Here is a 27,220-nt window from a genome sequence, read left to right as displayed (position 1 = left end):
CAATCCAGAGGTGCCTACAGGGGATGTCAGTGGCAGCCTAACAACCAGCGAAGTACTGCCACAGATCCAGCCACTACCACTTCCACAGGACAATCACAGTGACTTGGCTCTGAGACCGCCTACCAGGGAACAACTAGATCCACCCTTAGGCGGAAAGCTAGCCTTATTTTCAGCAAACTGGCATTACATCACAGGAGACAAATGGATTTTACAGACAATAGACAAAGGTTACAGGTTTCACTTCCATACTCTACCAAGGAAGAGAGGAATGCCAAACCTACCTCCAAATCAAAAGACAAAAGCTCTAGAACAAATAGACAACTTAATAAGGATGAGAGCTATAGAAAAGGTACCGTCTATGGAACAAGGGCAAGGATTTTACTCCAGACTTTTCCTGGTGCCAAGAAAAGAAAACCAATGGAGACCTATTCTAGACCTGTCCGCTCTGAACACATATCTCATTGTTCCAAAATTCAAGATGCTGACCCTACAGCAGCTTCTTCCCATGCTGGGCAAGGAGTCTTGGCTGGTGACTCTAGATCTCAAGGAGGCATACCTGCACGTCCCCATATGACCAAATTGCAGAAGATACCTCAGATTTCTTGCAGGATCAGAGCATTATCAATTCTCAGCATTGCCCTTTGGCTTATCTACTGCACCCAGAGTATTCACGAAATGCCTGGCATCAGTAATTGCTCATTGCAGGCTTCAGGGAATTCAAATTTACCCTTACCTGGACGACTGCCTGTTACAAGCGGACAACAAAAACAAATTAGCAAAGGATTTGAAAAAGGTCATTCATCTGCTACAAGCCCTGGGATACACAGTCAATATAAAAAAGTCAAGGCTGATACCATCCCAGAGGATAACTTTCTTGGGTGCAGAACTGGACACATCAAATCAAATGGCTTCCCTCACAGCAGAAAAGCAGAAGCACCTTCCTCTTCATTTCATGGCATTAACAACGCAGAACCAGCTAACAGCAAGGAAAGTCCTGCAAGCCCTGGGTTACATGGCATCCTGCATAATATTGATTCCACATGCCAGACTACATATGAGGAAGTTGCAATGGTACCTAAGGAATTTATGGTCTCAGCACAAGCACAGCCTAGAAACCCAAATTCCAATAATTCCATGCCTGAAGCAAGAATTCCAATGGTGGGCTCAGGCCTGTCAATTGAACAAAGGACTGCCCTTCCACAGCCCTCAACCAAGCCAGACTATCACCACGGACACCTCAGACCTCGGTTGGGGGGCACACATGCTGGACAAGTGCATACAAGGCTTATGGACTCAAGACCAGCTGAACCTACACATAAATCAAAAGGAGATGCTGGCAGTAAAACTGGCAATTCAGACATTCAGACCGTTTCTTCAACAGGGTCAATTACTGATAAGGACGGACAACACCACAGTTATGTGGTACATCAACAAACAGGGAGGCACACATTCATACCCTCTATGCCGGATGGCAATGGACCTCTGGAATGTGGCCCTGAGCTTCAACATTCAGCTCCAGGCAATATTTGTACCTGGAAAAGAAAATATACTAGCAGACATCCTAAGCAGAACTACCACGGATGCCCACGAATGGATGCTGCATCCAGACATCTTCAAATCCATTACAAGGAAATGGGGACTACCAGAAATAGACTTATTCGCATCCCCACACAACCACCAATTGAAAAAATTCTGCACAAGGACATACCACCCTCTGGCTTGGAAGGTGGACTCCCTATCTTTCAGTTGGAAAAACCTGACAGCATATGCATTCCCACCTCTTCCTTTGATGCACAAGGTGCTATTGAAGATCAAAGAAGACCGCCCAAGGATCATCCTGATAGCTCCAGACTGGCCGAGGCAGCATTGGTACCCATTACTGAGGAGTATGTCTCGGGAACAAATATGGCCTCTGCCACTAGTTCCCTTACTGCTAACACAGAACAACTTCAAAACCCTGCATCCAAACTTGAAAACGTTGCAGCTAGCTGCCTGGAACATTGCATAAGACAAAATAACCCAGATTTATCTCAAAGGGTTAAAGACATTATCTTGGAGGCTCGCAGACCCTCAACAAGGAAAACTTATTCAGCAAAATGGAAAAGATATCGCATTTGGAGTGCAGCTAAAGGAGAAGATGTGTCACTGGTAAACATGGCTAACATCCTGGAATACTTGGCAGAACTTTTCCACAATGGCCTGTCCTATTCTTCCATTAAGATTCATGCATCAGCTATTTCAGCAGAATACAACATGGACCCTCCAGTTTTCTCTCATCCTCTACTCAGGCAGTTTCTGAGAGGAATTAAAACTGTAAAGCCACCAAGGAAGCCACCATTGCCCACATGGGACTTGAACTTTGTGCTGGAAAAGTTGACACTCCCTCCTTTTGAACCAGCAGCAACAGCAGAATTACAGTACTTATCATGGAAAACTGCTTTCCTGCTTGCAATCACTTCAGCAAGAAGGGTTTCTGAATTACAGGCATTAATGGCAGTACAGCCCTTCCTTATCTTCCATCAAGATAGTGTGTCCATGAGAACTAATCCTACTTTTATGCCAAAGGTGGTCTCCAGGGTATCTCTAAACCAAGCTATCCACCTACCTACATTCTTCCCCAACCCACAGAACAGGGAGAAAGATTATTACATACCTTGGATGTACATAGGCAATTAGCTACTACCTGGACAGAACCAAGAGCAATAGAAAAACTGACCAGCTACTGGTAACATATGCAACAGGAATGGAAGGAAAAGCAATTTCAAAACAGACAATCTCAAAGTGGATAGGAAATTGCATTAGATTTTGTTACTCTTACCATGGAAAGACAACTCCAGAAAACATCAGACCTCACTCCACAAGGGCTACAGCCACTACTACAGCTTTTTTACGAGGAGTGGCTACCAAAGACATTTTATAGGCTGCTACTTGGAGCTCCGTGCATACATTTGCCAAGCATTATAATCTACCCTTATACTCCAGATCCCGAGCATGTTTTGCCACTGCTGTTTTGCAAGGGATCTTAACTACACCATAATCTAATTATTACCTCCTCCCCCAGTTTGGCTATGGTATTCTACCCATTTGTTAGGACTGCAGATGCATCCTTGAAGGACATAGTACAGTTTTGTACCTACCATAAATGTAGATGTCCGAGAGGTATGCATCTGCAGTCAAGATTACCCTCCTTCCCCTCTGTGGTATTCCTAGGGTATTTGCCCATCTTGTAGCTAGCTGGGGGAATCTATTATGGTGTATTTGTTTGTATGTATGTATATACTTGTTTATTTCTATTTGCTCTCTATTGTTTGGAAACATTTGCATTTATCCAAATTTAGCCTTCCTAGAGGGCTCCTGGCATCTGGGGCAAGAAACACTGAGGAAAATGGCGTCGGCTGATGCCTTTATACCCGCTGAACTGCAGCTATGACGTCGGGTGAAGTGCGACATCAGCCGAGGCCAGACCCAGACTTTGGAATCCGGCCGACTGAAGGGCTGCCTGAGGCCAGGACAACCCATTTGTTAGGACTGCAGATGCATACCTCTCGGACATCTACATTTATGGTAGGTACAAAACTGTACTTTTCTCAGCTGCATGTGAAACAGCTCCTGAAGGGAATCCTTTGTGAGACTCCAGTAAAGAAATAACACCACTTTGCAACCCTAATTTTTTCTTGAAAGTAATTAAGACCCTTTGAGTCAGAGACTTCCAATGGATTAAAATGTTATCCTGTAGTGTTCTCTGAAATGTAGGCTCTCTAATGTTGAGAGTCTTTCCTAGTTTTTCATAAGGACAGAGTCATCGTGCACACAGATCCTAGCATCTTGCCTAGAATAGGGACTGAGCTGTACTTGAACCAAACTATTAATTTAGTAGTGTTTTTCCCACTCCACAGAACAGCGGGTAAGAGATTGTTATATTCCTTTGATGTGCATTGGCAACTCGGATTTTATACAGGAAGAACTAAACTAAGTAAACTGTCAGGCTAGCTGTTTGTTGCCTTTGCAAAGGGAAAAGAAGGGAAAGCCTATTAAAAAAAAAAAAAAAAAAAAAAGTAGATTACCAACTGTATTACCTTTTGTTACCTCCACCATGAGAAGCAATTTCCTGTCAGTTTTAGAGCTCATGCTAGTAGTCCAGCAGCTACCACCACAGCTTTTCTAAAGGGTGCTCTCCACCAAAGATATTTTGGAGTCAACCACTTTGTCCGTGTCCACACCTTTGCACAGAAATGCACATTAGAAGCTGTGTCCAGGTCCAGGACTGGTTTTGCTTTACACAGTCTGCAGGATTTGGTGTCCCTTGCTCCTGATTCATGGCAACCACCCATTCTTGCTTATCTGTGGGAATTCTCTCAAGAGTAAGGACTGCAAAAGTGAGCTATGAGAAGCATAAGAAGTTAATAATTGTAGATGTTTGAGTAGATGCACTGTTGCACTTTCTTCATTTCATCCCCTATATATACTCCAATCCCCTGAGATTGAAATGTGTACCATTTTCACTCCTCCTTCCAACCATTCCCTTCTCCTCATGTACCTCATGCATCCTTGGTAACTGTAGCTTGGAGTAGAAGCAGAAAAGACCTGAAAATGGAGCTGGCTGACTATCGCTCATACCAGTGATCTCCTGATATTGGAAGGAGAGGAAGTCTGCTAGATCATGAGGGTAAAGGGGGTCCTCCACCCAAGATTTTTTGGAAGGTACCAAGCAGAAAAGGGCTGTAATTTGCACCTCATTCCTAAGGCAGATCTGATTCTGTTAAAGTTGTACCATATTAACCCATGTAATGGTTGTACAATTTCCAGTCATAACTGTACATTTTGTAAAAATCATTGCTAATATTTGTAGTCTTTATTTTGATAGCATGCCTTTTATCACACTGTCATATATTGTACCGTGTTGCCATTGGGCCCAGGACGTAACTGAAAAGGCTCTGTTGACCAGTCCATTCACCCATTTATCAAACTGAAATTAAATAAAAGGTGAGCCATCCGGTTATTGAGCCAGTAAAGTAAATAAAGGTGAGACCTCTGTTACTTGCGACATTTGGTTTTCTGCAGACAGGAATCCAAAGACTCAGTACTGTAGAAGTGAATCTAGTCAGGCATCAATGTTTGTGGTATTTATTTTATTTTTTCATTCATTCAGGTTTGTTTGCCATGGTGGTGCACTGTTGAACAATACCAATCTCCATTCTTATAAAGTATTTTTCTTTTCCTTTTTAGTACTTAGAATTGTGATCTAGACACTGCATCAGATTTTATTTGTGTATGATATTCAGTGGCAAGCTTTCTAAGCCTGTGGATAATATAGTTACACAGGGTATCACTATTGTGTTTTTGCATGCTGTCTGAAAAGTTTGTGTGACTTTGTGATTGATTTTATATGCATGCTGTCTTTGTTTTACAGTATTTTTGTTTTTTATCATTTCTACCTCCTCCTGAGCCACACAACCCAGTATATTAGAATTTGCATCCTTCTACTTGAAAAAGAAATTAGCTTTTCAGTTTTTAATGTGATGCTGTCAAATGCTTTTTTGTAATCTATCCATGTCATACTTGGGTTCTTCCCATTTTTACAATTCTTCATTATACCTTTATTTAACCATAAAAAAATCCTTTATTCCATATGACTTTCTTTCATTACCTTTTTGTTCTATTGCAGTAATTCATTTTCTTTTCTAGGGGGCTTTGAACTCTGCCTGCATCATAGGTGTATACTAGGTTAACAACCACTGGGGCCTTTACAGGCCTGACCATGCAACAGAAATGTATCACTTGAGTTATTCTGCTTTAGATGTTACTTTAAGGAGGAATGTGTTAGCTAGGACATGATTTAACTACTAATACTGTCCATCAGAGACATGGGTACCAAACCTGGGATGAATTTCCAGTTTCCCATTCACTGGTCCAGGTTATGTTTGAATAGAGTTAGGAAAGGGCTTTGCTTCACATGGATGGGAAGCCCATTGCAAAGAAATGTAATCCTCTGAGATGCATGCCTGCCCCTCCAACATGTGCTGTTTATATTATAAGCAAAATTTAAGTCCTTGGATTTAGTAGTTCTGATGCTGTTCATTTTGCATATCTGCAAAAGGTACATTAGAGCGGGATCAAAGGATGCCTTTTATGCCAGGCATAGATCACCTCTCAGCAGTCTGTAGGGTAGAGAGGGTACAGATCTGTGTTGTGTACAGGACATTTTGTTTGTGCCCTGTATTCTTTTTATGATGAATTTCTGTGGATGTTTCAGTTGTTGCATGTGCTTGTTAAGGTACATAGTGAAGGAGGCGGTAATCTCTATAATGAATCTGATGAGGGCAGAATAAAAGGGTATGATTACCTCCCTGGACCTGAATGCCATGTCCTTACTTATAAGCTGGGTGACATAGAATGAGTTTTTACTAACTTTGACACATATTGGTTGAAAGCCATGTTACTATGTACGCATGTCCCCAAGTTTCTGACTACTGGGTCTACTTCTGGGGATGTTTTATCAATGAGGTAGTTGCCTGGAGTAGCCAACTTCCCAAAAGGTACTGTTATGCATTTCTTGGTATTGAGTTTTAAGCTGTGGCTTTGGCATTGGTCATTTGTCTGTGTTACAACTTTATGCAAAATGTTTGTGTCTTGGGTGGATTCAGTGACTGCTCTTAGTTTGTAGTCCTCTGTAGACTTGGTCAGCCAGGGGCCCTTGACATTGGCCTTGACTTATGAAAGTAAGTGCCAAAGAGGAGCTAACCCAGCATAGAGCCCCAAGGGGCACTGCTGGTGACAGGCCTGGAGATGGTGTCCTCAGTCTTAACGTCTTGGGTCCTATACATGAAACCATTTGGCTTTCCAGTGCATTACATAGGGGTTTATGCCTAATTTCATTATTTTTTTAATGGTGCCTGACTGGGTATTGTGTCATATGCCTTATCCAGGTTAGGGTAGGCAGTATGCACCGTTTTACCCTGGTCCATTGACTTGGTGATCTTCTCAAAGAAGTCCACCAGGTTTAGTAGGCATGAGCTGCCCTTTAGAAAAGCAAACTGGGTTGGGTCCAGGGTCTTTTGGTTTCCTATGTCATTAATAGTCATTTCCATGATGATTCTTCCCATGGCATTGCAAATGAGACTAGTCAAACTAATGGATCTGCAGTTCCCAGGATCTGCTGATGGTTCACCCTTTTGCAGGGAGATAACTGTTGCAGTCCTCCAGTCGCATGGCCCAAAGTTTGTTCTGAGGCTGTGGTTGAAAAGTGATTGTTGAAAAGTGATTGCAGTGACCCTGATAGATCCCATTTCAGACTGTTTAGGAGGCATCCTTGGATGTTATTAGGGCCCACCAAGGCTATGTTTTGGCCTTTGAGAGTGCATCTAGGAACTGTTCTGTATTGATAGTCGCTGAGGTTATGTTTGATGGTATTTCCTGGGATGCGGTTCTCTGGGAGTGTGGGGGAGCTGAATTTGTCTGACAGATTTACCACATCTTCCACTTCTATGAACAGAGTTCCATTTACAACCAGTCTGACAAACTGATATATAATGTTGTTAAGGTTTTGGCAATTGCTAAAGAAGGCCTTACAGTTGCTCTTGGCCCAGAAAGCTATCTTAACCTCAAGACTGGCTTTGTTGGTCTTAATCTGCCCTCTTAGTATTTTATTCAGCTTGATGAGAGAGTTTTTATCTTTTTGGATATTGCACTTCTAAGTTGAGCTATGACTTTTTTTTCTTTTATTGTGCAACCTGTTTAATCTTTGATTCCACTTTGGGGGGGGGGCTTTTTTTTACTTTGATTTGGGCTCACTTCTAACCGCAACAACTACTGACATGATCGTACAAAGTTTCTTTGAACAATTTTGCATAGGCTACTGTGTTATGTGAGTTTAGAGAGGCTTGAAATTTTGACAGGTTATCACTTAAAAGTAGTTTGCCTTGAAATAGTTCCTAACTGTTACCGGGTTTACTGCCATTACAGAATTGATTTTTGTCTTGAAGGAGACAATTTTGTGGTCTGACCTTACCAGAGAGGACAATAACATTGGGGGGGGGGGGGGGGTGGGGGCGGCAGCATACACATATTTCTCTGTACCAGGTCCAACATGTTTGCACCTCTGGTGGGTGTATGCACTGTCTGGTCTAGGGTGTTTAATCTCTGTGCCTACAAATTTGGGGTCATGTAGGATTCCCAGTCTGTGGAGTTGTAGACTGAGTATTGTATTTGGTTGAAAGATGAGTGTTTCTAGTAGGTCTAAGTATGAGCTATGGATTTCCTGGGTTATGGAGTGTGACCTATAAGGTGCTCGGATATGGTGTAGGATTTAGTCAGTGGTAATTTAAATTTGAGAAACTCCAGTGCATTATCCTCTTTAATCCAACCTCAAGGTATGGATGTTATTTATGTAAATCGAGACACCTCCACCTTTGGTCCCTGCCTGTACAGTTGCAGGTCTAAGAATGTAGCACGCATGAAGCTTTGAACCACCAGGGTACTCTCAGTGCCTTTAAACTACGTTTCAGTAATTACACAGATGTCTGTATCCTCCAAGGTGAGGAGAGCTTGGAGGGAATAGAGATTATTGTTTAGACAATTGGCATTGAAGAGTAGTACCTTTTGATTGCACTGAGTAGATTTTGCTGTGTTGGAAGAATGTTAATTTGGCATTGCCTAAAAATGGCTCAGTGAGGAAGTGGAATGTTTTTGCCAATATTCAAAACCCTAGAGAGGACAGGTATAGACCGTCCTTGGCACAGCAACATGGTCTGTTGACCATATCCTCCCATGCTGACTAATATTGTATCCCCCTATCATGTTACCAGGAACAAAGCCAGTTATTAGTCAATCATTTTCTTTTTGTATTCCGGCGTAATCCTTGATGACTGTAGAATGCTGCTCAGTGCTAGGCATGTACCAGCCTGTGGCATAAAGTCCAAAAACTCCATAATGTCTTTCTTCATATAGTCTAAGGAGGTATGCGTGTGGTCACTTGCACCTACATAGACGTTGACTGAATCTTACTTGTACCTGTGGTGTAGTGTAACTTGTCGGTTCCTGGCTCCTAATACACAGCTGACCATTATTTTGTCCTTGCTTAGTCTGTTGAGAGGGTCTTCAGTATGTTACACAATGGAGTTCCCTATGACTAGAGTGCGTGGTAGTGTGTTGGTTTGCGTTATGGGCTTAGTAAATGAGGCTCCACTTGGTATGGGTGTATGTGTAGTGTTTGGTGGTGATTTTGTTGAGAGCCGTTGTGTATGAGGAAGATTTTTACAGGTGGAATGTTTGGGACATATTTGGGATTTGGAAAGTAAGAATTTAAGCAGCTCAGCATATGTTGATCCATGTGTGGGGTGCATAATATGCATGGTAGGAGTAGCATGTCTGTTTCATACAAAACGTTTGTTGTGAGAACCTGTATGCAAGAATTTTGCCTCCATTGAAAATGAGTATGCACATCTCTTATGTACCATATCTGTTTCTTTAAGGATTAAATTGTTGTCAGTGAAGATGAGTCAGTTGCTAGATTGTCTCAGAATGCCAATATCCACCAAACTGGGAGAGGAAACTGGGAAAGTGCATATCCATAATGACAGGTCCTTTATTAATTGATCTACAGCCAGTCTGCCACCTACTTGATAGAAAATCATCAGTCCTTTTAGTGTAAAAGCGCAGAAAAGAGCTTGCTAGAATGTAAAAATACACCAATTTATACAACAACCAGCTAAATAGCAAATTCGTAAGTCAGCAGAACAGACAGGCAAAATGCACTTTTTCAAAATAAGCACATGGAAAGGCAGTAAATATTTCAAGATATCAATAGTAGTTTACGTTAAACAGCTTATAGAGGTGCAGTTGTTCAATAAAAGTACTTCATTTTGGCTGGTTGGCAACGGCTGCAAGACCAACACTTCCGATGCATAATGAAGGAAACCCAGCATAGCAGTGTTCTGTAGTAATGAACCAAGATCCACACAAATGTGCTGAATTTATACAGGCAATAAAAACATGGTAAGATGACTAATAAGCCCACAGTCTAATAAAGCGACTTAATTCAGGGCTCTCTAGTTTGTTTTCCCAACTCTGATAGACCAGGCTACCACCTACTGCTTCTTCTTCTTTCGGCTGTTACCGTTAGGGGTCGCCACAGTGCATCATCTGTTTCCATTTCTTCCTGTCCTCTGAATCCTGCTCTGTCACACCAACCACCTGCATGTCCTCTCTCACCACATCCATAAACCTTATCGTAGGCCTTCCACTTTTCCGGTTACCTGGCAGCTTCATCCTTAGCATCTTTTTCCCAATATGCTCTGCATCCCTCCTCAGCACATGTCCAAACCAACGTAATCTTGCCTCTCTGGCATTGTCTTTAAACCTTCCAACCTGGGCTGACCCTCTAATATACTTATTCCTAATCCTGTCCACCCTCGTCATACCCAGTGCAAATCTTAACATCTTTAACTCTGCCACGTCCAGCTCTGACTCCTGCCATTTTGTCAGTGCCATTGTCTCCAACCCATATAACATAGCTTGTCTCACTACCCTCTTGTAGACCTTCCCTTTCACTCTTACTGGTACTCGTCTGTCACAAATTACTCCTGACACTCTTCTCCACCCACTCCATCCTGCCTGTACTCTCTTCTTCACCTCTCTTCCACACTCACCATTGCTCTGAACTGTTGATCCCAAGTATTTAAACTCATCCACCTTCGCCACCTCTACTCCCTGCATCCTCACCATTCATCTGTCCTCCCTCTCATTCACACACATATATTCTGTCTTAGTCCTGCTGACCTTCATTCCTCTTCTCTCTAGAGCATATCTCCTCCTCTCCAGGGTCTCCTCCACCTGTTCCCTACTCTCACTACTGATCACAATATCATCTGCAAACATCATAGTCCACGGGGACTCCTGTCTGATCTCATCTGTCAGCCTGTCCATCACCATTGCCAATAAGAAAGGGCTTAGAGCTGATCCTTGATGTAATCCCACCTCCACCTTAAATGCATCTGTTACTCCTACCACAGACCTCACCCCTGTCACACTACCCTTGTACATATCCTGTACTACTCTTACATACTTCTCTGACACTCCCGACTTCCTCATACAATACCACAACTCCTCTCTAGGTACCCTGTCATATGCTTTCTCTAAGTCCACAAAGACACAATGCATCTCCTTCTGACCTTTTCTGTACTTCTCTGTCAGCAGTCTCGGAGCAAACATCGCATCTGTAGTGCTCTTTCCTGCCATAAAACCATACTGCTGATAACTAATCATCACCTCCCTTCTTAACCTAGCTTCCACTACTCTTTCCTATAACATCATGCTGTGACTGATCAATTTAATCGCTGTGTAGTTACTACAGTTCTGCACATCACCCTTATTCTTAAAAATCTGTACAAAACACTTTTCCTCCATTCCTCAGACATCCTTTCACTTTCCAAGATTTCATTAAACAATCTAGTTAACTCCACTGCCATTTCACCTAAACACCTCCATGCTTCCACAGGTATGTCATCTGGACCAACAGCCTTTCCATTCTTCCTCTTAATAGCTATCCTTGCTTCCTCCTTGCTAATCCACTGCACTTCATGATTCACTATCCGCACATCATCCAAGCTTCTCTCCCTCTCATTCTTTTTATTCATCAGCCCCTCAAAGTACTCTTTCCATCTGCTCAACACACTCTCCTCGCTTGTGAGTACATTTCCCTCATTATCCTTTATCACCCTTACCTGCTGCACATATTTACTAGCTCGGTCCCTCTGTCTAGCTAATTGGTACAGGTCCTTTTCTCCCTCCTTAGTGTCCAACCTTTCATACAACTCTTTATATGCCTTGCCCTTAGCCTTTGCCACCTCTTTCTTTGCCATGCATCTCATCTCCTTATACTCCTGTCTACTTTTGTCATCTCTCTGACAATCTCACTTCTTCTTTGCCAACCTCTTTCTCTGTATACTCTCCTGTACTTCCTCATTCCACCACCAGGTCTCCTTGTCCTCCTTCCTCTTTCCAGATGTCACACCAAGCACCTTTCTAGCCATCTCCCTTACTAGCTCTGCTGTAGTTACCCAGCTATTCGGTAACTTTTCACTGCCACCCAATGCCTGTCTTAACTCTTTCCTGAACTACACCTCGCAATTACCCTTTTTCAATTTCCACCATTTGATCCTTGGTGCTGCCCGCACACTCCTCCTCCTCCTCTTCTTGATCACCAGTGTCATCCTACAAACCACCATCCTATGCTGCCTAACTACACTTTCCCCTGCCACCACTTTACAGTCTCCAATCTCCTTCAGACTGGCCCTTCTACATAAGATATAATCCACCTGTGTGCATCTTCCTCCACTCTTGTATGTCACCCTATGCTCCTCCCTCTTGTTAAAATACATATTAACCACAGCCATGTCCATCCTTTTCGCAAAATCCACTACCATCTGACCTTCTGCATTCCTTTGCTTAACACCATACCTACCCATCACTTCCTCATCCTCTCTATTCCCTTCACCAACATGCCCATTGAAATCTGCTCCAATCACCACTCTCTCACCCTTGGGTACAGTCATCACCACTTCATCCATCTCACTCCAAAATTTTTCTTTCTCATCCATCGCACACCCAACTTGTGGAGCATATGCACTAACAACATTCATCATTACACCATCAATTTCTAGCTTCATAAACATCACTCTATCTGACACTCTTTTCCCCTCCAAAACACTCTTGGCATATTGTTCCTTCAGGATAACCTCTACGCCATTTCTCCTCCCATCCACACCATGATAAAACAATTTGAACCCGCCTCCGATACACCTAGGTTTGCTCCTCTTCCATCTGGTCTCTTGCACACACAATATACCAACCTTCCTTCTGTCCATCATATCAGTTAGCTCTCTCCCTGTACCAGTCATACTGCCAACATTCAAAGTTCCGACCGTCACTACCAATGTCCTAGCCTTTACCTGCCTTCGGGCATGCCTTCCCCCTCTTCTCGTCCTTCGGCCAACAGCCCAATTTCCGCCAGCACCCTGTTGGCCAACAGTACTGGTGGTGGTCGTTGTTAACCCGGGCCTCGACCGATCCAGTATGTATATTTGTACTGTTGTCCGCATGTATGATTTGGCAAAATTTATACTGAATGCCCTTCCTGACGCAACCCTCCCCATTTATCCGGGCTTGGAACCGGCACAAAGAAATGCACTGGCTTGTACATCCCCAGTGGCTACTGCTACTGGATGAAAAGTCCTTAGTCCTCCTGATGTAAAAAGGCAGAAAAGAGCTTGCTGGGCTGTATAAATACACTAATTTATCCAACAACTAGCTCGGTAATGAATTCAAAGCAAGTAAATCAGAACAATGGACAGTGAGAGATGAAATACACTTGAGTACAAGGAAAGGGAAAAGCAAAAAATAATTAAAGATATTAGCAGTATCAGTGTAGAATGGGAGGAGCTTTCAAAGCTCAATTTACAGTAAGAGTGAGCTGGTCAAAAATCGCCAAGTTTAAAAAGTAGAGCAAAGAATGGGATGGAGGGAGGGAAAATCAGTAGCAGGGAGTCAACACTACTTGTAGTTGCTGCGGTCCTTGACGCTTATCAGAAAAGACAAGGTCAGAGAAGTACTCTATGTATTTAAGTATCACTCAAGAAATAAAATAACCAATGATAAAACAAATGAAAAATGAAGCCTCTGTAATTTAAGTTTCTATCCGCAACAGAACAAAGTCACCAGGTCAAACAAATTTCCTCAAACCAGAAAACAATATGTAACAGGAACAGATGATACAGAAAGCAGCTCTAATAATTTAAGCAACTACATGTTAGACACAAATCGCCAGCAGGGAGTCAGCAGTGCTTGGAAATGTTTCAGGTCTTGAGTCTTATTAGAGAAGACCCAATAAAAAATTCCAGTGTATAATTTATTTATTGTTGGAATGTTAGTTATTGGTCTGTAGTTCTTAGGATGGCTTTGCATGTTCATTCCTAAGCAGAGCCGAATCCAGCACTTGGCAACCTGGGCATTTGCAGTTGTGTGTGCATCTTTAGTATGACACACGTATAGCAACACATGAGGTGTAACTGGTTGGAACTTCCTATTTGCATTTGAATTAACTTGGAACTACCTCCTCTGCTATGTTTTCCATTTCAAACATGGACCTACTGCTTTGCTTTAGACTGGAAGATAACTTTCCTTCAACAGGTACTCCGAGGTGTGTGTGTAACACACACAACACAAGCACACCAAACACCTAATAAACCTACACTACACCTTACATACACAACTATCTATGCACTAACCTTAACCCAAGCCCTAACCCTAAAGTCCGTCACTATCGCTCACTTACCTTACCCTACCCGCACCCTAACCCTAATGTCTTCACTTTCACACACTTACCCGCACCCTAACCCCAATGTCCGTTACACTCGCACACTTACCTTAACCCAATCTGTAACTTTCGAACCCCAGTACAGAAAATGTCGAAGCCGCGGAAACAGCCAACCGAATTCTTTCCCTGGGAAAGAATTCTAATTTCCGTGGCTTCGACATTTCTATTTTTCGAACTTCCCCGTTCGATCTTCCAAGACTCGACATTTAGGACAGTCGATTAAATAACAGGGAACCCTATGAGCTCAGGCTCAAGCCCTGTACCTTGGCTACAGGTGACAATAGCCATAATCCTCTACACCAACTACCAGACTTTGATTGAAATGGGTAGTTTTGTCTTTCATTGGTTCGTACATGTTTCACTGCTTAATGGCAAAAAAAATCTCAAAACTACAGGAATGCATTTTCAAGGAATTTAAGTTTCAAGGGAAGAGAAGTTTACTGTTACTTATAAGTCTGATTTCAATGTGCAACTGCTTTGTTTAGCAAATTGCCATCAGTGTTCGTGCTATGGCATGTCAAAGCAGTGTAAGTAGCACAACAAGGAGCATACTTGCTTTTGGTGCAGAAGGCTGTGGTTCTACTCCCACACCATGTACATGGATTGCTGATACTGCAGTGCACTTTGGGGTGTGTGGGGGGGTGTTGTCCTTTGAATGAGATGTTCAGCTTGGGTCCCATCTGTCTTAATGGTAGGTGATGTGAGATCGTTTATATCCACCTGAGCTATCAAAAAGATTAGGGGGAAGTTCCCAGTTGCCCTGGCCAAATTTCCGTAGTATAAGTCCCACCAAGGAACTCCCCTGAAAAGACGTTAATAGCCTAGTGGGACTAACCTGGTCAACAAAGGCTATTTAAATTAAAAGTTTTAAATTAATTCCATCTATTTGCCTTTGTTTCAAAAGTAAAGAAAAAAATAGTATGCATGCTGACAAGTTTGAGCAGTGTGTTATGGTAACTGGGGAGAGCGCGACAACTAATGTGACACCAGAATGGATCTGCGGGTGGGGCTGCTGCATTCTCTTGCCTAGGACCCCCATTTGACCATAATTCGGCTCTGCCCTTGAGGAGGAGGAGTATGTTTTTTTCTTGTTGTTAACCAGGTTGGTCTCTGTTTCGGATGTGTGTGCAGGGAATATTTACTCATATTAGAGATATTTACTGTTACTTTAAACATTTTTATCCGTTTAGCACCTTTGTTATGTTAAACAAGGTCTTCATAGATGCTTCTCCTAAATGTACCCATTTCTTCCTTTATGGTGGTGCTTCTATTATTTGTGCTTTATTTCCCAATTCTCTGTAAAACCTTTTTGGTTCGTAATTGAATTGCTCGTTTGTTTCTAACATTGATACTTCCTGCTATAGTTACTTTATTTTTTCTCTGTTCAGTGCACCCATGGTTGCATTCTGCTTGTTTTCTTTCTTTCCCTTGTTACTGTTCACTTTTGTGATAACACTTTATCTGTTATTAGTTTAGTTGCACAATAATGTATCCTGTTTATTTTGTATCACACAAATCTCTTAATAGTCTTAATTACTTTATCTGTTTTACCAGCCTTTTAACAGTTTTGATCTTCTTAACTTTCTGTAATCTATTTCTTTTCACCTGTGTTTTTATATCTGTCCAGCTGTGTTAAATGAAGATCTTCACTTGGATCATTTTCTTCTGGACTAGGAGCATTCTCATTGCTGTCTGTTTCCTGGTCTTTCCCTTGCTGTGCAAGTCTAACTAAATTTTCATGCAAGTCTCCAATGGAAGGTTTCAGAACATCACCCTGTAGTACATAATTTTCAGATGCATCCTGATCTATCGGCTGCTTCTCCATCTGGGGACTCATTGGATCATCATGTTGTCATATTGCCTGTGTTGCAGTTTCTACATTAAATCCTTCACTTCGCAGATAACCTGTCACTTAATTTTCTATTTGTGATGCTAGTGATGGTAGAGAAAGTCCCCAGAGGTCCTGACAGTATACTATCACATATTCGATTGTCATTTAGACGATCGAATATGTGTGAAAATCATTTTCTCAAACTGATCAATGTCGAAGCTGACATGAGCGAACAGCCGCTATTGTCAGCTTCAACATTGCAGTTCAGATCGCACTATAGTGGGGATCAGGAAATGTCCCCTTACCCTCACTGTAGTGCGATCTCGGAGTTAGTATGTATAAGTAGGGGGGGTGCAGGGGGGCTTGCCCCCCCTGGAAACATTATTGTTAGTTGTGGGCAGATGTGAGTATTTCAGCAAAGTCGATATTCGACATTGCTGAAATGCTCCGTTCAATATTTTGGTTGCTCGGTGTTTTGATTTCCGACAATATTTGTCGGAAATCATTGCATTCGTCTAAATGACGTTTGCAGATGTTATAGTAAACCCTTGCTGACTCCCTTGCTAGGGGAAAGCTGTTACCAGCTGGTGGAAAAAAAAATGGCTGAGTGGATGTAGGTGGGACAGCTGCATTCACCAGTTCTGTTTAAAGCCTGGCTTAGACCTGTAATGGTGTGATGCCAGTATTGGCTTGTACTTCTTCTGTCCCTGTATTCAAGCTACCTTTTATGGCCTGCATCTCTCCAGCTGTGCTGTATGTAAGTTAACAGTTTTATAACTTTGATTGTTGTTTACAAGCATTCCCATTTTCAGATAGGATCCAAGAATTAGGGACCCTGGTGGTGCATATTTTTTCCAAAAAAAAAAACCACACACAAAACGTTGGATAAAAGACTTTATCAAACAAGCAAAGCTTTCGGGTAGAACCCTTCTTCAATACTAACTTAGTATTGAAGAAGGGTTCTACCCGAAAGCTTTGCTTGTTTGATAAAGTCTTTTATCCAGCGTTTTGTGTGTGTTTTTTTGGATATCTGGATTCAGTGCCTGTTTTTCTGAGGTGCATTTTTTTCCCCCTGGAACAAGGATGTGTCAGGGTGGAATAAGAGAGTATGCCTAGTTCAAATGCAACAACTCAAATGCAACAACTCCGTGTTTAAAGAAAAAGTCCCATAGAAGACGCAAGAAGAGTAAATGTCATATTTCTCACCCACAGCAAAGAGCTGAAGTTCAGCTGTTGTGGTGAGTTCTTGCTTGAATATCTTTTGTGTCATCACAAAGTTTGTCCTTTTTTGCTCTGCATCCTTTCCCCTTTTGAACACAGTTACATCTCTAGGATTTTATCCTTATTGACTTATTTAGAAAGTCGCAAAGGTAAAGATGGTTTATAATAAAATAAATGTTTTAACAAAACAGTTTAGTTTGAGGTTTTCGTGGTTTAGCCTGAGAGTGGGACTTTGTCAGTGGATATATATCCCAAGAATGAGTGGATATATATCCCCAAGAATTATTCTAGACTGGGTTGTGGAACTTTTTGGTTTCTTTGAATGTGTATTCTGAGAATTTCTTAGTGAGTGCAGAGCATTGTATTGAGATGACATTTTTTGGGCCTGCTTTAGAAGTCCTTTATGTTTGGATACCATGAGTACATATAATACAATGATGTTATGTGATCCTATCTCGCCTACATTCTGTACTGATGGGTTCGGAGCCGATCCTCGGCTCCGACTCGGCACGCTATACTATAGAGCGAAGTCTCTAATTGTCTGAGCTATTCTACATCCCAGGATGCACCACCACTACTTCCCCAGATCTCGTTTGCTGCTTCATAGCAATAGATGTGGTCTCGACTTGGCTGGGCTAAGTACTATTTACTGACTAATTTTCTGTCAGAAAATTCCTAATTTTTCACCCAAAAGCTGTTTTAACAGCTACTTGTCATTTATAAGTGTTTTTTTGTGAGAATTTGTGTAGATTTTGTTAGCGCTAGGTTCCTGCTTTATTTAGGAAGGGTTTCCTCGCGCTTTACTTCTAGTGTGTCTTACATTGTGATTTACTTGACTTTTGTGTAGTAATTTATATTCTTCTAGCGTCAAGGTCCCGTTTTAGTTAGAGGGGCCTTGCCCTCGCGCTCTGCTAAAGCGGTGTTGTAGTGTCTACCTGTGGGCCTATCCTGTTTAAGTTAGAGGGATTTGTCCCTTTGTGGTAGTTTTTTCTTGTTCTGTTTTTTTGAGCGTGTCTGTAGAGATGTCGAAGGAGCATAGTCCTTCGGGCTTTAAAAAATGTACCAAGTGTGGGTACAAGATGTTAGTCACGGATGACCATTCACTATGTGTGTATTGCTTAGGTCCTAAACACCTTCAAGAGTCGTGTAGTGTGTGTCACGCCTTTTCTTCTCGTGTCCTCCAAGAGAGGAAAAACAAATTGATACTGAAGGGGCTCATCACCCCTTCTTTTGAAGAGGCTTTATCTTCTTCCCCCTCTCCTTCCAGGAAGAAGAAGTCTTCGGCTCCGACCAGTCCGTCGGAGCAGGCAGCTAAGAAATCAAGGCAGGCTTCTCCATCGGCTCCACGGACTTCGGAGCCGAGATCGGAACGGTCTGCCTCGATGCCTCCAGCCTCGACTCCTCTGTCTTCGGAGCCGAGCGCTCGAGCATCGAGAGGCGGGTCACCTTCTTCGGCTCCATTGGTTTCGGAGCCGAGAAAGGTCGCTCGCTCAGACTCTTCCACCTCGGTGCCGAAGTCCCCGTCGGCTCTGAGGGAAATTTTGGTGCTGGTGGAATCTCCCTCGGCGCCGATACTGCTTGAGACTATTCGGAGCCGGTCCCCTAATCTTTCGGAACCGGCGGAGAAGTCAACTCTGGTCCGATCGGTCTCTTCTCGGTCCTCGAGGATATCCGATTCGGATATTGACAGGGTGCTTTAAAGGCCGTTTCAGTCTCCAGTCTTCCAAAAGTTAGTCTCGGCTCCAGCCCAGTCGGCTCCGGAGCCGATGGTCCACCCTGTTGTCTTGGTTCCTCCTCCAACAGCCTCGGCACCGTTGGAGTCGATGCTGGTGGAGCCGGTGGAGGTTTTCGGGTCGGTTCCGACCCTTACCCCAACCCCGACCTTCGGGTCGGAGTTCAGTACACGGACCTCCTCGGTCGGCCCCGGGGGTGACGCTTCGGGTCCGATGCTTTCAGTTCCGAGCCTCCCTGTCGGTGCGTCGGCTGCGGGAGTGCCGTCTACTGTTGTGGCCTCGGGGGTTGGACCTTCCCAGGACTCGGGGGGGGGGGGTCCGGCCTTCAGGGCCATGAGGAGTGCCTTGGCCAAATCTTCCTTGACTACCTCCACCATCTCTCCGGCACCTTCCCTTGGCACGGAGACTAGTTCCTTTGTTGTTCCCCTGTCTCAAGACAGCGGAGCCCTGGGGCCTGAGGTCACCCCCATTGGGGTCCTTCCGAGGCTTCTTCGGAGGAACCTCCCAGGAAGAGACAGTGTAAGAGGAAGCACGTCGACTCGCCTGATGAGTCTCTCACCACGGACACCGACCTCGATGATGCGGAGGGGTCCCCCAAGTCGTCCTCGGATGATGTCTCCTTTGTGGACATCTTAGAAATCCTCAAGCAACGAGGCGACTGGCAGTCCAAACCCCCTTCCGCTGAGGAGTCGGTATTCCTCAAGGCCTTCGGGGCTCAGCCTTCCACCTCCTGGGTGTCTCCGCCCTTCGATGAGCTCCTGGATTTGATCTCTCGAAGGGCGTGGGAGTACCCGGATTCTGTGGAACCGGTGCCAGCTCGCCCAAATAAATTTCTGTCAGCCCCCCCCTGAAAAGGAATTTATCTAAAGGTGTGGCCATAGATGCCCTGGTGGTGGCATCTGCTACCCAGCAAGATGTGGCAGAGGCTTCGACGTATGTCCATCCTCCTAATAAAGAGTCCAGGAGTATGGATCGGTATGGGAAGCGCACCCTTACTTCAGCAGCCTTTGCTTTAAGGTCTCTGAATTACCTGACGCACTTCACCAGACTTCAGAGGGATCTGGTCAAGGAACTTTCAGATACCCTCTCCGGTAACCTACCTGAGCAGTTGGCCCAGACGGTTAGCTCTCAGTTGGCTACTCTATCATCAATATCGAACTCGTCCATGAGGCTCATTTCCTATGTGGCCGAAGGGGCGAGTAGAGCGGCAGGTACAGGTGTTGCTCTACGGAGGCAAGCCTGGCTCCGCCTGTGTCATTTTGCGGAGGCCTTCAAGTCTTCCTTTGCCGACGCTCCCTTTGATGGGTCCTCCTTGTTTGGACCCAAGGTAAAGGACACTTTGACCCGCTGTGAACAAGAGGGTAAGACTTTGACTGCCATGGGGGCACGGTTTTCCACTCCCTTCCGGCCTTATCCCAAGGCTAGAAGAGGGGGGAAAATGTGGTTCCATAAATCTCAGAAGACTTACCCCTCACAGCAGGATGATCCCCTTCTAGAGGCAGAGGGGGAAATTTTTCAGGAAGACGCCCCCCAGAGGCGGCAGAGGCCCCCGCAACACTGGAGACCGCGAGTCCTTTCGTGGCTCCTCAACCTTCCAGCATCCCTGAAGGATTGCCTGACTGCGCCGCTCCGGAGCCAGTCGGGGGTCGTTGAGGCACCTAAAGGCCTGGGAGAATATCACTCAGGACCGATGGGTGCTCCGGATCATTGCCGGAGGTTACAACATCCCCTTTTCTCAGCCCCCCCATCATCCCGGAAAATCCCGGACCCACCACCCAGTCAACGGAATCTCGCATCTATCGAAATTTCAAAGCTGCTTCAAAAAGGAGTCATCCAACCAGTCCCCGAAGACCAGACCGGATTAGGCACTTCGAGATTCTTTTTGGTGCCCAAAAAGACCGGGGACATGAAGCCCATCTTGGATCTCAGCAAGCTTAACCGTTCTGTCAAGAAGTCCAAGTTCCGGATGATCACCTTACAATCCATTCTCCCGCTGCTGGAGGAAGGTGTTTGGATGTGCTCCATAGATCTCAAGGACGCCTATTATCATATCCTGATAGATCAGGCGTCCAGGAGACACTTGCACTTCAGCCTGGGAGACGGTCATTTCCAGTTCCGCGCACTGCCCTTTGGTCTCACCACAGCCCCCAGGGTGTTCACCAAATGTTTGGCGGTGGTGACTGCTCACCTGAGAAGTCTAGGATTCCAGGTGTTTCCATACCTAGACGACTGGCTCCTAACTGCCACTTCCAGGCATCTACTCTTACAGAACCTTACAGCCACTATATCTCTAGGCAACTCCCTAGGAATCACCTTCAGTTGGGAAAAGTCTGTGTTGCTGCCATCTCAGTGCATACAATTTATTGGAGTAGAGATAGACTCAAAAAAAATGTGGGTCTGTCTTCCTACAGAGAGGATAGAAATATTACAATCTCAAGTCCGAGCATTGCTCTTCAAACGCCGAGCCCCAGCAAAGATGGTCCTACAACTGTTGGGTTCCATGTCGGGTACCGTTCTCCTAGTTCCCTTAGCAAGATTGCATATGAGGATTCTCCAGTGGCTCCTATCAGTCCAGTGGTCGTATCAGGATCTCCCTCTGTCACCTCATTATGATCACGGAGACATGCAAACAGGACCTCCGTTGGTGGCTTCTTTCCTCCAACCTGGATCAGGGGCGACCCTTCGTTCCTCCACCTCCAGTGGCCACCTTGACTACGGACGCCTCCCAGATGGGGTGGGGGGGACATTACCTGGGCAGGTCAGTCCAAGGCAAGTGGCACCCCGACGAGAGTTCCCTACACATCAACATACTGGAGATGAGGGCGGTGCTTCTATCGCTACAAGCACTACACAGTTACCTCCCCCAGGGCATGATTGCCATTCAGTCCGACAACATGTCAGTAGTCTGGTACCTGAACAAGCAGGGAGGGACCAGGTCCTAACCCATTTGCAGAGAGGCCATGAAAGTATGGGATTGGGCTATTGCAACCAACCGTTTCTTGGTAGCAACAAACATTCTGGGGAGATCCAATGTGATAGCCGACAGACTGAGCAGAACTATTCTCTCCCTTGCAGTGTGGTCTCTGAACGACAGAGTGGCAACTCAGATCTTCAGAAGATGGGGAACTCCTTGTTGCGACCTCTTTGCAACTCCTCTCAACACGAAATGTCTACAGTTCTTCTCTCTCACCCCAGTTCTGGGGGGGTTTCCCAAGGACGCCCTAGTCCAAGCTTGGCCCACCGGCCTACTGTACGCCTTTCCACCGGTTCCCCTTCTTCCCAGGGTGATCCAGAAGGCGATTCACTTGCAGTGCAAGATGATTTTAGTTGCCCCATACTGGCCTCGTCAAGTCTGGCTGCCCTTTCTTCGGAAATACGCACTGGATGGTCCATGGTTCCTGGACCAGATTCCAAATCTCTTGATCCACCAGTCGGGACAGCTTCATCAGTCCCTTCACTCGTTGAGGTTAACAGCTTGGCTCCTCCACTTCCGACCATAGTCAGGAACCAGGTTTTGGACACGGAAGTCATACATATCTTGTCCTCGGCCCACAAGAATTCGACTAATAAAATGTATAACAGCAAATGGAAGAGATTCGCCATTTGGGCCCAACTCCGGGGATTAGATCCCATTACTGCCCCGGTGTCAGAAGTTTTGAAATTTTTAGCTTCCTTATTCAATCAAGGTTCGTCGGTCTCTATCATCAAGGTTCAATTGGCAGCTATTTCTAATTTTCATGAAAGTATAGACCCACCTTTGATGAGCAATAAGTTGTGTAAAGCCTTCATGAAAGGTGCTGGGCTGCTACGACCTCCAATTTCTCATCCCGCTCCACCGTGGGATCTTAATTTCGTATTAGGTGCTTTGACCTCTTCCCCCTTCGAACCGGCAGCAACTTGTGACTTGAAATTTCTTTCTTGGAAGACTGCCTTTTTGGTGGCAATCACATCAGCCAGAAGAGTTTCGGAACTTCAAGCCCTATGTGTCAAACCACCGTACCTGGTTTTTCACAAGGATAGAGTATCCCTCAGGCCTAATCCATCCTTTGTTCCCAAAGTTTGTTCTTGTTTTTGTCTTCAACAGTCATTGGAACTCCCAGTTTTCTTCCCCAACTACTCAGACAGAGCGGAATACATCTTCCATTCATTGGATGTTCACAGGCAATTGCGTTTCTACTTAGATAGGACGCACCAAACACGGAAAACAGATCAGTTGTTTGTGTCCTTTTCGGACAGTAAATTGGGCAAAGCCGTCACGAAGGTCACTATTGCCAAGTGGATCAGAGACTGTATCAGTCATACTTACTTTCTTTCTAATAGAGAGCTTACAACCACTGTGAAAGCTCATTCTACAAGGGCTATGGCTACTTCGACAGCCTTTCATTCCAAGCTTGCCATTAGTGACATTTGTGCTGCGGCTACCTGGTCTTCTCCTCACACCTTCATTTCTCATTACAAATTGGATGTGGCATCTCGGGGGCGAGCTTCCTTCGGTTCCACAGTTCTCAGGAGTGTTTTCCAGTGAGCCACCCAGGAATCAGGTGCTAGGGCCGCTGTCCCATCAGTACAGAATGTAGGCGAGATAGGATCACATAACATCTTTTAGTTATGTACTTACCATAACTTTAGATGTTTGGGATCCATCTCGCCATTCCTAATAACCCACCCTCCTTCCCCCTGCCTTGGAGATCAGAAGAGACCGGATGGTTCAGTTTAGCCGTTTCATCTTGAAACACCTGGCAATGTTATTTCAACTGTCTATGACTGTGTGCATGTGTGCGGACAAACAAGATCTGGGGAAGTAGTGATGGTGCATCCTGGGATGTAGAATAGCTCAGCCAATTAGAGACTTCGCTCTATAGTATAGCGTGCCGAGTCGAAGCCGAGGATTGGCTCCGAACCCATCAGTACAGAATGTAGGCGAGATGGATCCCAAACATCTAAAGTTATGGTAAGTACATAACTAAATGTTTTGCTGTCAAGTCCTAAATGTTTAACTTCAATGTATAAGTGTACAAAACTCCTATAATGTAACCATTTTGTTCAGAAAATGAGTTCCTCTTACATAAACTAAAGTTTATCTTTATTCTAATTTTCCTACTTTGTCATGTCTTTACATTTTTCTTTCTCTTTCAAATATGTTTCCTCAGCTTGAACATGGATTGTAATTTATACTGTTTTGCTTTGGTTAATATGGGCTAGATTGTCTTGTGTTATCTCTATCTATAACTATCTATCACAGGAGTTCCCACAGCCAAATCTTATCTGTTTCCCTCCTTTGTGTATGCTCTTTCCAGCTCTAGACTAATATAACATGTCTTCTTCTAAAAAAGCTATAACCATCATATACAATACCTAAATCACTTCAGGACATGGTCAAAGCCACCATTGCCACTTACATCAGGAGCTGGTCTAGCTTAAATTCAGCCGTCTCTTTATAGCTTCTCAAATATACCGGATTCATAAATTACTATACAAATTTAACTGTCCATCCCTGGTAATACAGCCATGTAGTAGATACCTTCTTCAGATCCCCGAAGTCCATACTTCACCTTATTCATATCATTGTAGCAGTCAGTAGACACAGACAGTCCATTTGTACAGTCTGTTGGAAAACTCTGAAATAAGCTCTCTCCAGAGATAAGAAACACACAAAGCAAACAGATATCGAAATCCCTAGTAAATACACGCCTGCAAAAATTGGATATGCAGCTGTGGATAAGGCTTTCATGTAATCCATTCAGAATCTGATTTAATTTTATCATTTCAAATTTATCACACAGATTATTGATAACATATCTCTGCTGGGAGTATCCATCACTTTGTTCCTTATCCTAGTACAACTAATTTCTACTGTACACATCTATTCCCATTTTTAGCATTACCTATAATTTCCCAACTCTTCCCATTTTTTTACCATTACCCAAAATTTCCTGTTAGTCCATACTTAAGGTGTTACATTTTCTCTTCTGACTTATTCCTGTAATATTTGCCTCTGATTTATTATGTACTTCTGATTTTCTTGACATTGTATTGCATTTTCTGCTGTAGCCATTTTACTCAAATGATTTCAGATTCTGGTCTTAGCAAGCCTCTTGGCACATGGTCCTATAACTGTTTTACTTCTTTTTCTACCTGGACACATACTTGTATGTTTGTATAAAACTGCGTATTGTATAGTGTTTAAAAATTATCATTAGTTCACTTGGTTAACTTATCTGTTTTCTTCCCCCACATGAATCAAATCCTGCTGTTAAATTGTTGTAAAGCTGAATATTTTATGTTGATACAGTGTTAGCTTGCCTTGTTAATTCTGCTTTTCTTGGAAAATTAATGTTATAAAACGGAATATTTTGTTACTATAGTTCTAGCTTGCCTTGTTAATTCTAATTCTCATTATGTAATTATCTCCTTGGGACTTTAATAAAAAAATAGGATTTTGCAACTGCACTCCCCAGTTAACAAATGCAAAATCAATAACTAAATAAAATAAGTGTAGCAATAAAAATCAAAGTCCAGAAATATGAATCTGTGACTAAAGCTTGATCTGCTAGTACCGTTACTCAACTGTCAAATGAAACAACAGCTATTGAAACTTGCTGTTTTACTTTTATTTTTTAGAGGGTGGGGTTGCCCCTTGCTACCCAATGAGCCCCCAAACTCTTGTTGCGTAAACTCCGACATTGCTGTATCTTGTAGAGAAATTAATTTTCCAGGTAGAGCTGCCCCTGTTTTTAAATAGAAAACAGCAAATCCCGCATTATAGTTTTGATCACAAATGGCTTACGGTTAACCCAAACATTCTAAAAACAAGTACATACATCTTGATGGTTTTCTGTTTTGGTGGCTTTTTTTTTTTTGTTTGTTTTTTTCTTTTTGCTTTAGTGTTGTGGGCACAATAGTTTGACTGAATTAGATTGATTTTTTTTAACTGTTTCTCACATGTCTGTTGACATTTTCTTTTCTTTTCTTTTTATTATTGGTGCTGATGCTGTGGATACTCCTGAAATGGCCACACTGGGTCACTTGGTTCTTACATTTCCTGTCGACTTCATTGCAATTTGCATTCTTGTACATGAAGGTTGATGACAACAAGAGATTAAGAAAGGTGGAAGCAGAATATGTATCGCCAAGAAAATTTCGTTTGTGGAAGGATTTCGCACTTCATACTGTCTTTTCTAAACCAAAGGATACTTCGATGATTCTATAAAATGAACTTTTAACAGTGCAGTGAACCTGGTACGTTGAATACTGCAGGTTTGGTTCCTTGTGGAGACATGTTTTTCAGCATCCTGTTACACAATCTTTGCTAACTCTCTTATCTAGGTAGGAAAAGAGCCTTTTCACAGTACTTCATGGGCAAGAATAAACTGATGGTGAATTTGATCAGAGCAGACTTTATCATTACACTAAAATGAGGTGCTGGATATTATTTAGTTTACAAAATGTTAATAAAGCTTAGTTTTTTAAAACAAAATGTACGTGTCAAGAGCACATTCAAGCTTGGAATTGATAACCAGTTTGCATTCTCCCTTGAAATCAACAAACTTTGAAAATTGTTGTATGTGAGCAAACTGACATATTGTGAGCTTTGAAGGACATGTTTGATAAATGTATGTAATCTGAATGTTTTGTCATTTAGTGTACAGGTTATGTCTAATATAATGGAACTGTCTGTATGTTTCCTTAGCAGGTGGCAGGTAAAGTACTCTTCATGGTTATCTTTGTGCACCTTTAGGTGTATAATGTATTATCACTCATTAATAGGGCATGTGACGGTTAGTAATACCTCCCTGGAAGAAACTGTATTATTCATATTTTAGAGCAAAATATTTGAACTAATTTCACTTATTTGTTATTTATTTTTATTTTACATTTGTTGACAGAGTTTGTCCGACTGAACTAAGTAGCCCTTTTTCAGCAGAGGCCCGGGGAGAAAAGCTCCACATGTTCTACAGATTATAATTTACAAAAGTAAGTAAACAATCAACAGCTGGTTTACAGAAAATATTAAAAGCAACATATACATAAAACACAAGGATTTACTACAGTAAACTAATCATT

General features: G+C 43.2%; 1 protein-coding gene across 1 annotated transcript in view; it reads left to right on the top strand.

The window, feature by feature from the left end:
- LOC122789348 (glutamine--fructose-6-phosphate aminotransferase [isomerizing] 1-like) overlaps positions 1–26,783 on the top strand; it is a gene marked incomplete in the record, with an annotated part of 1,275,423 nt that extends 1,248,640 nt beyond the window's left edge. The window contains 1 exon segment of the mRNA XM_044056728.1: positions 26,238–26,783. Within this exon segment, the coding sequence (XP_043912663.1) occupies positions 26,238–26,366 (129 nt within the window).
- Between the last annotated feature and the right edge of the window lie 437 nt (positions 26,784–27,220).

Source organism: Protopterus annectens, chromosome 14.part0 (assembly GCF_019279795.1).
Source record: "Protopterus annectens isolate FY-2018-M chromosome 14.part0, PAN1.0, whole genome shotgun sequence".
In the NCBI taxonomy this organism is placed as follows: Eukaryota; Metazoa; Chordata; order Ceratodontiformes; family Protopteridae; genus Protopterus; species Protopterus annectens.
Note: the sequence above shows the minus strand (reverse complement) of the source record. Positions and strands in the feature narration are given on the sequence as shown.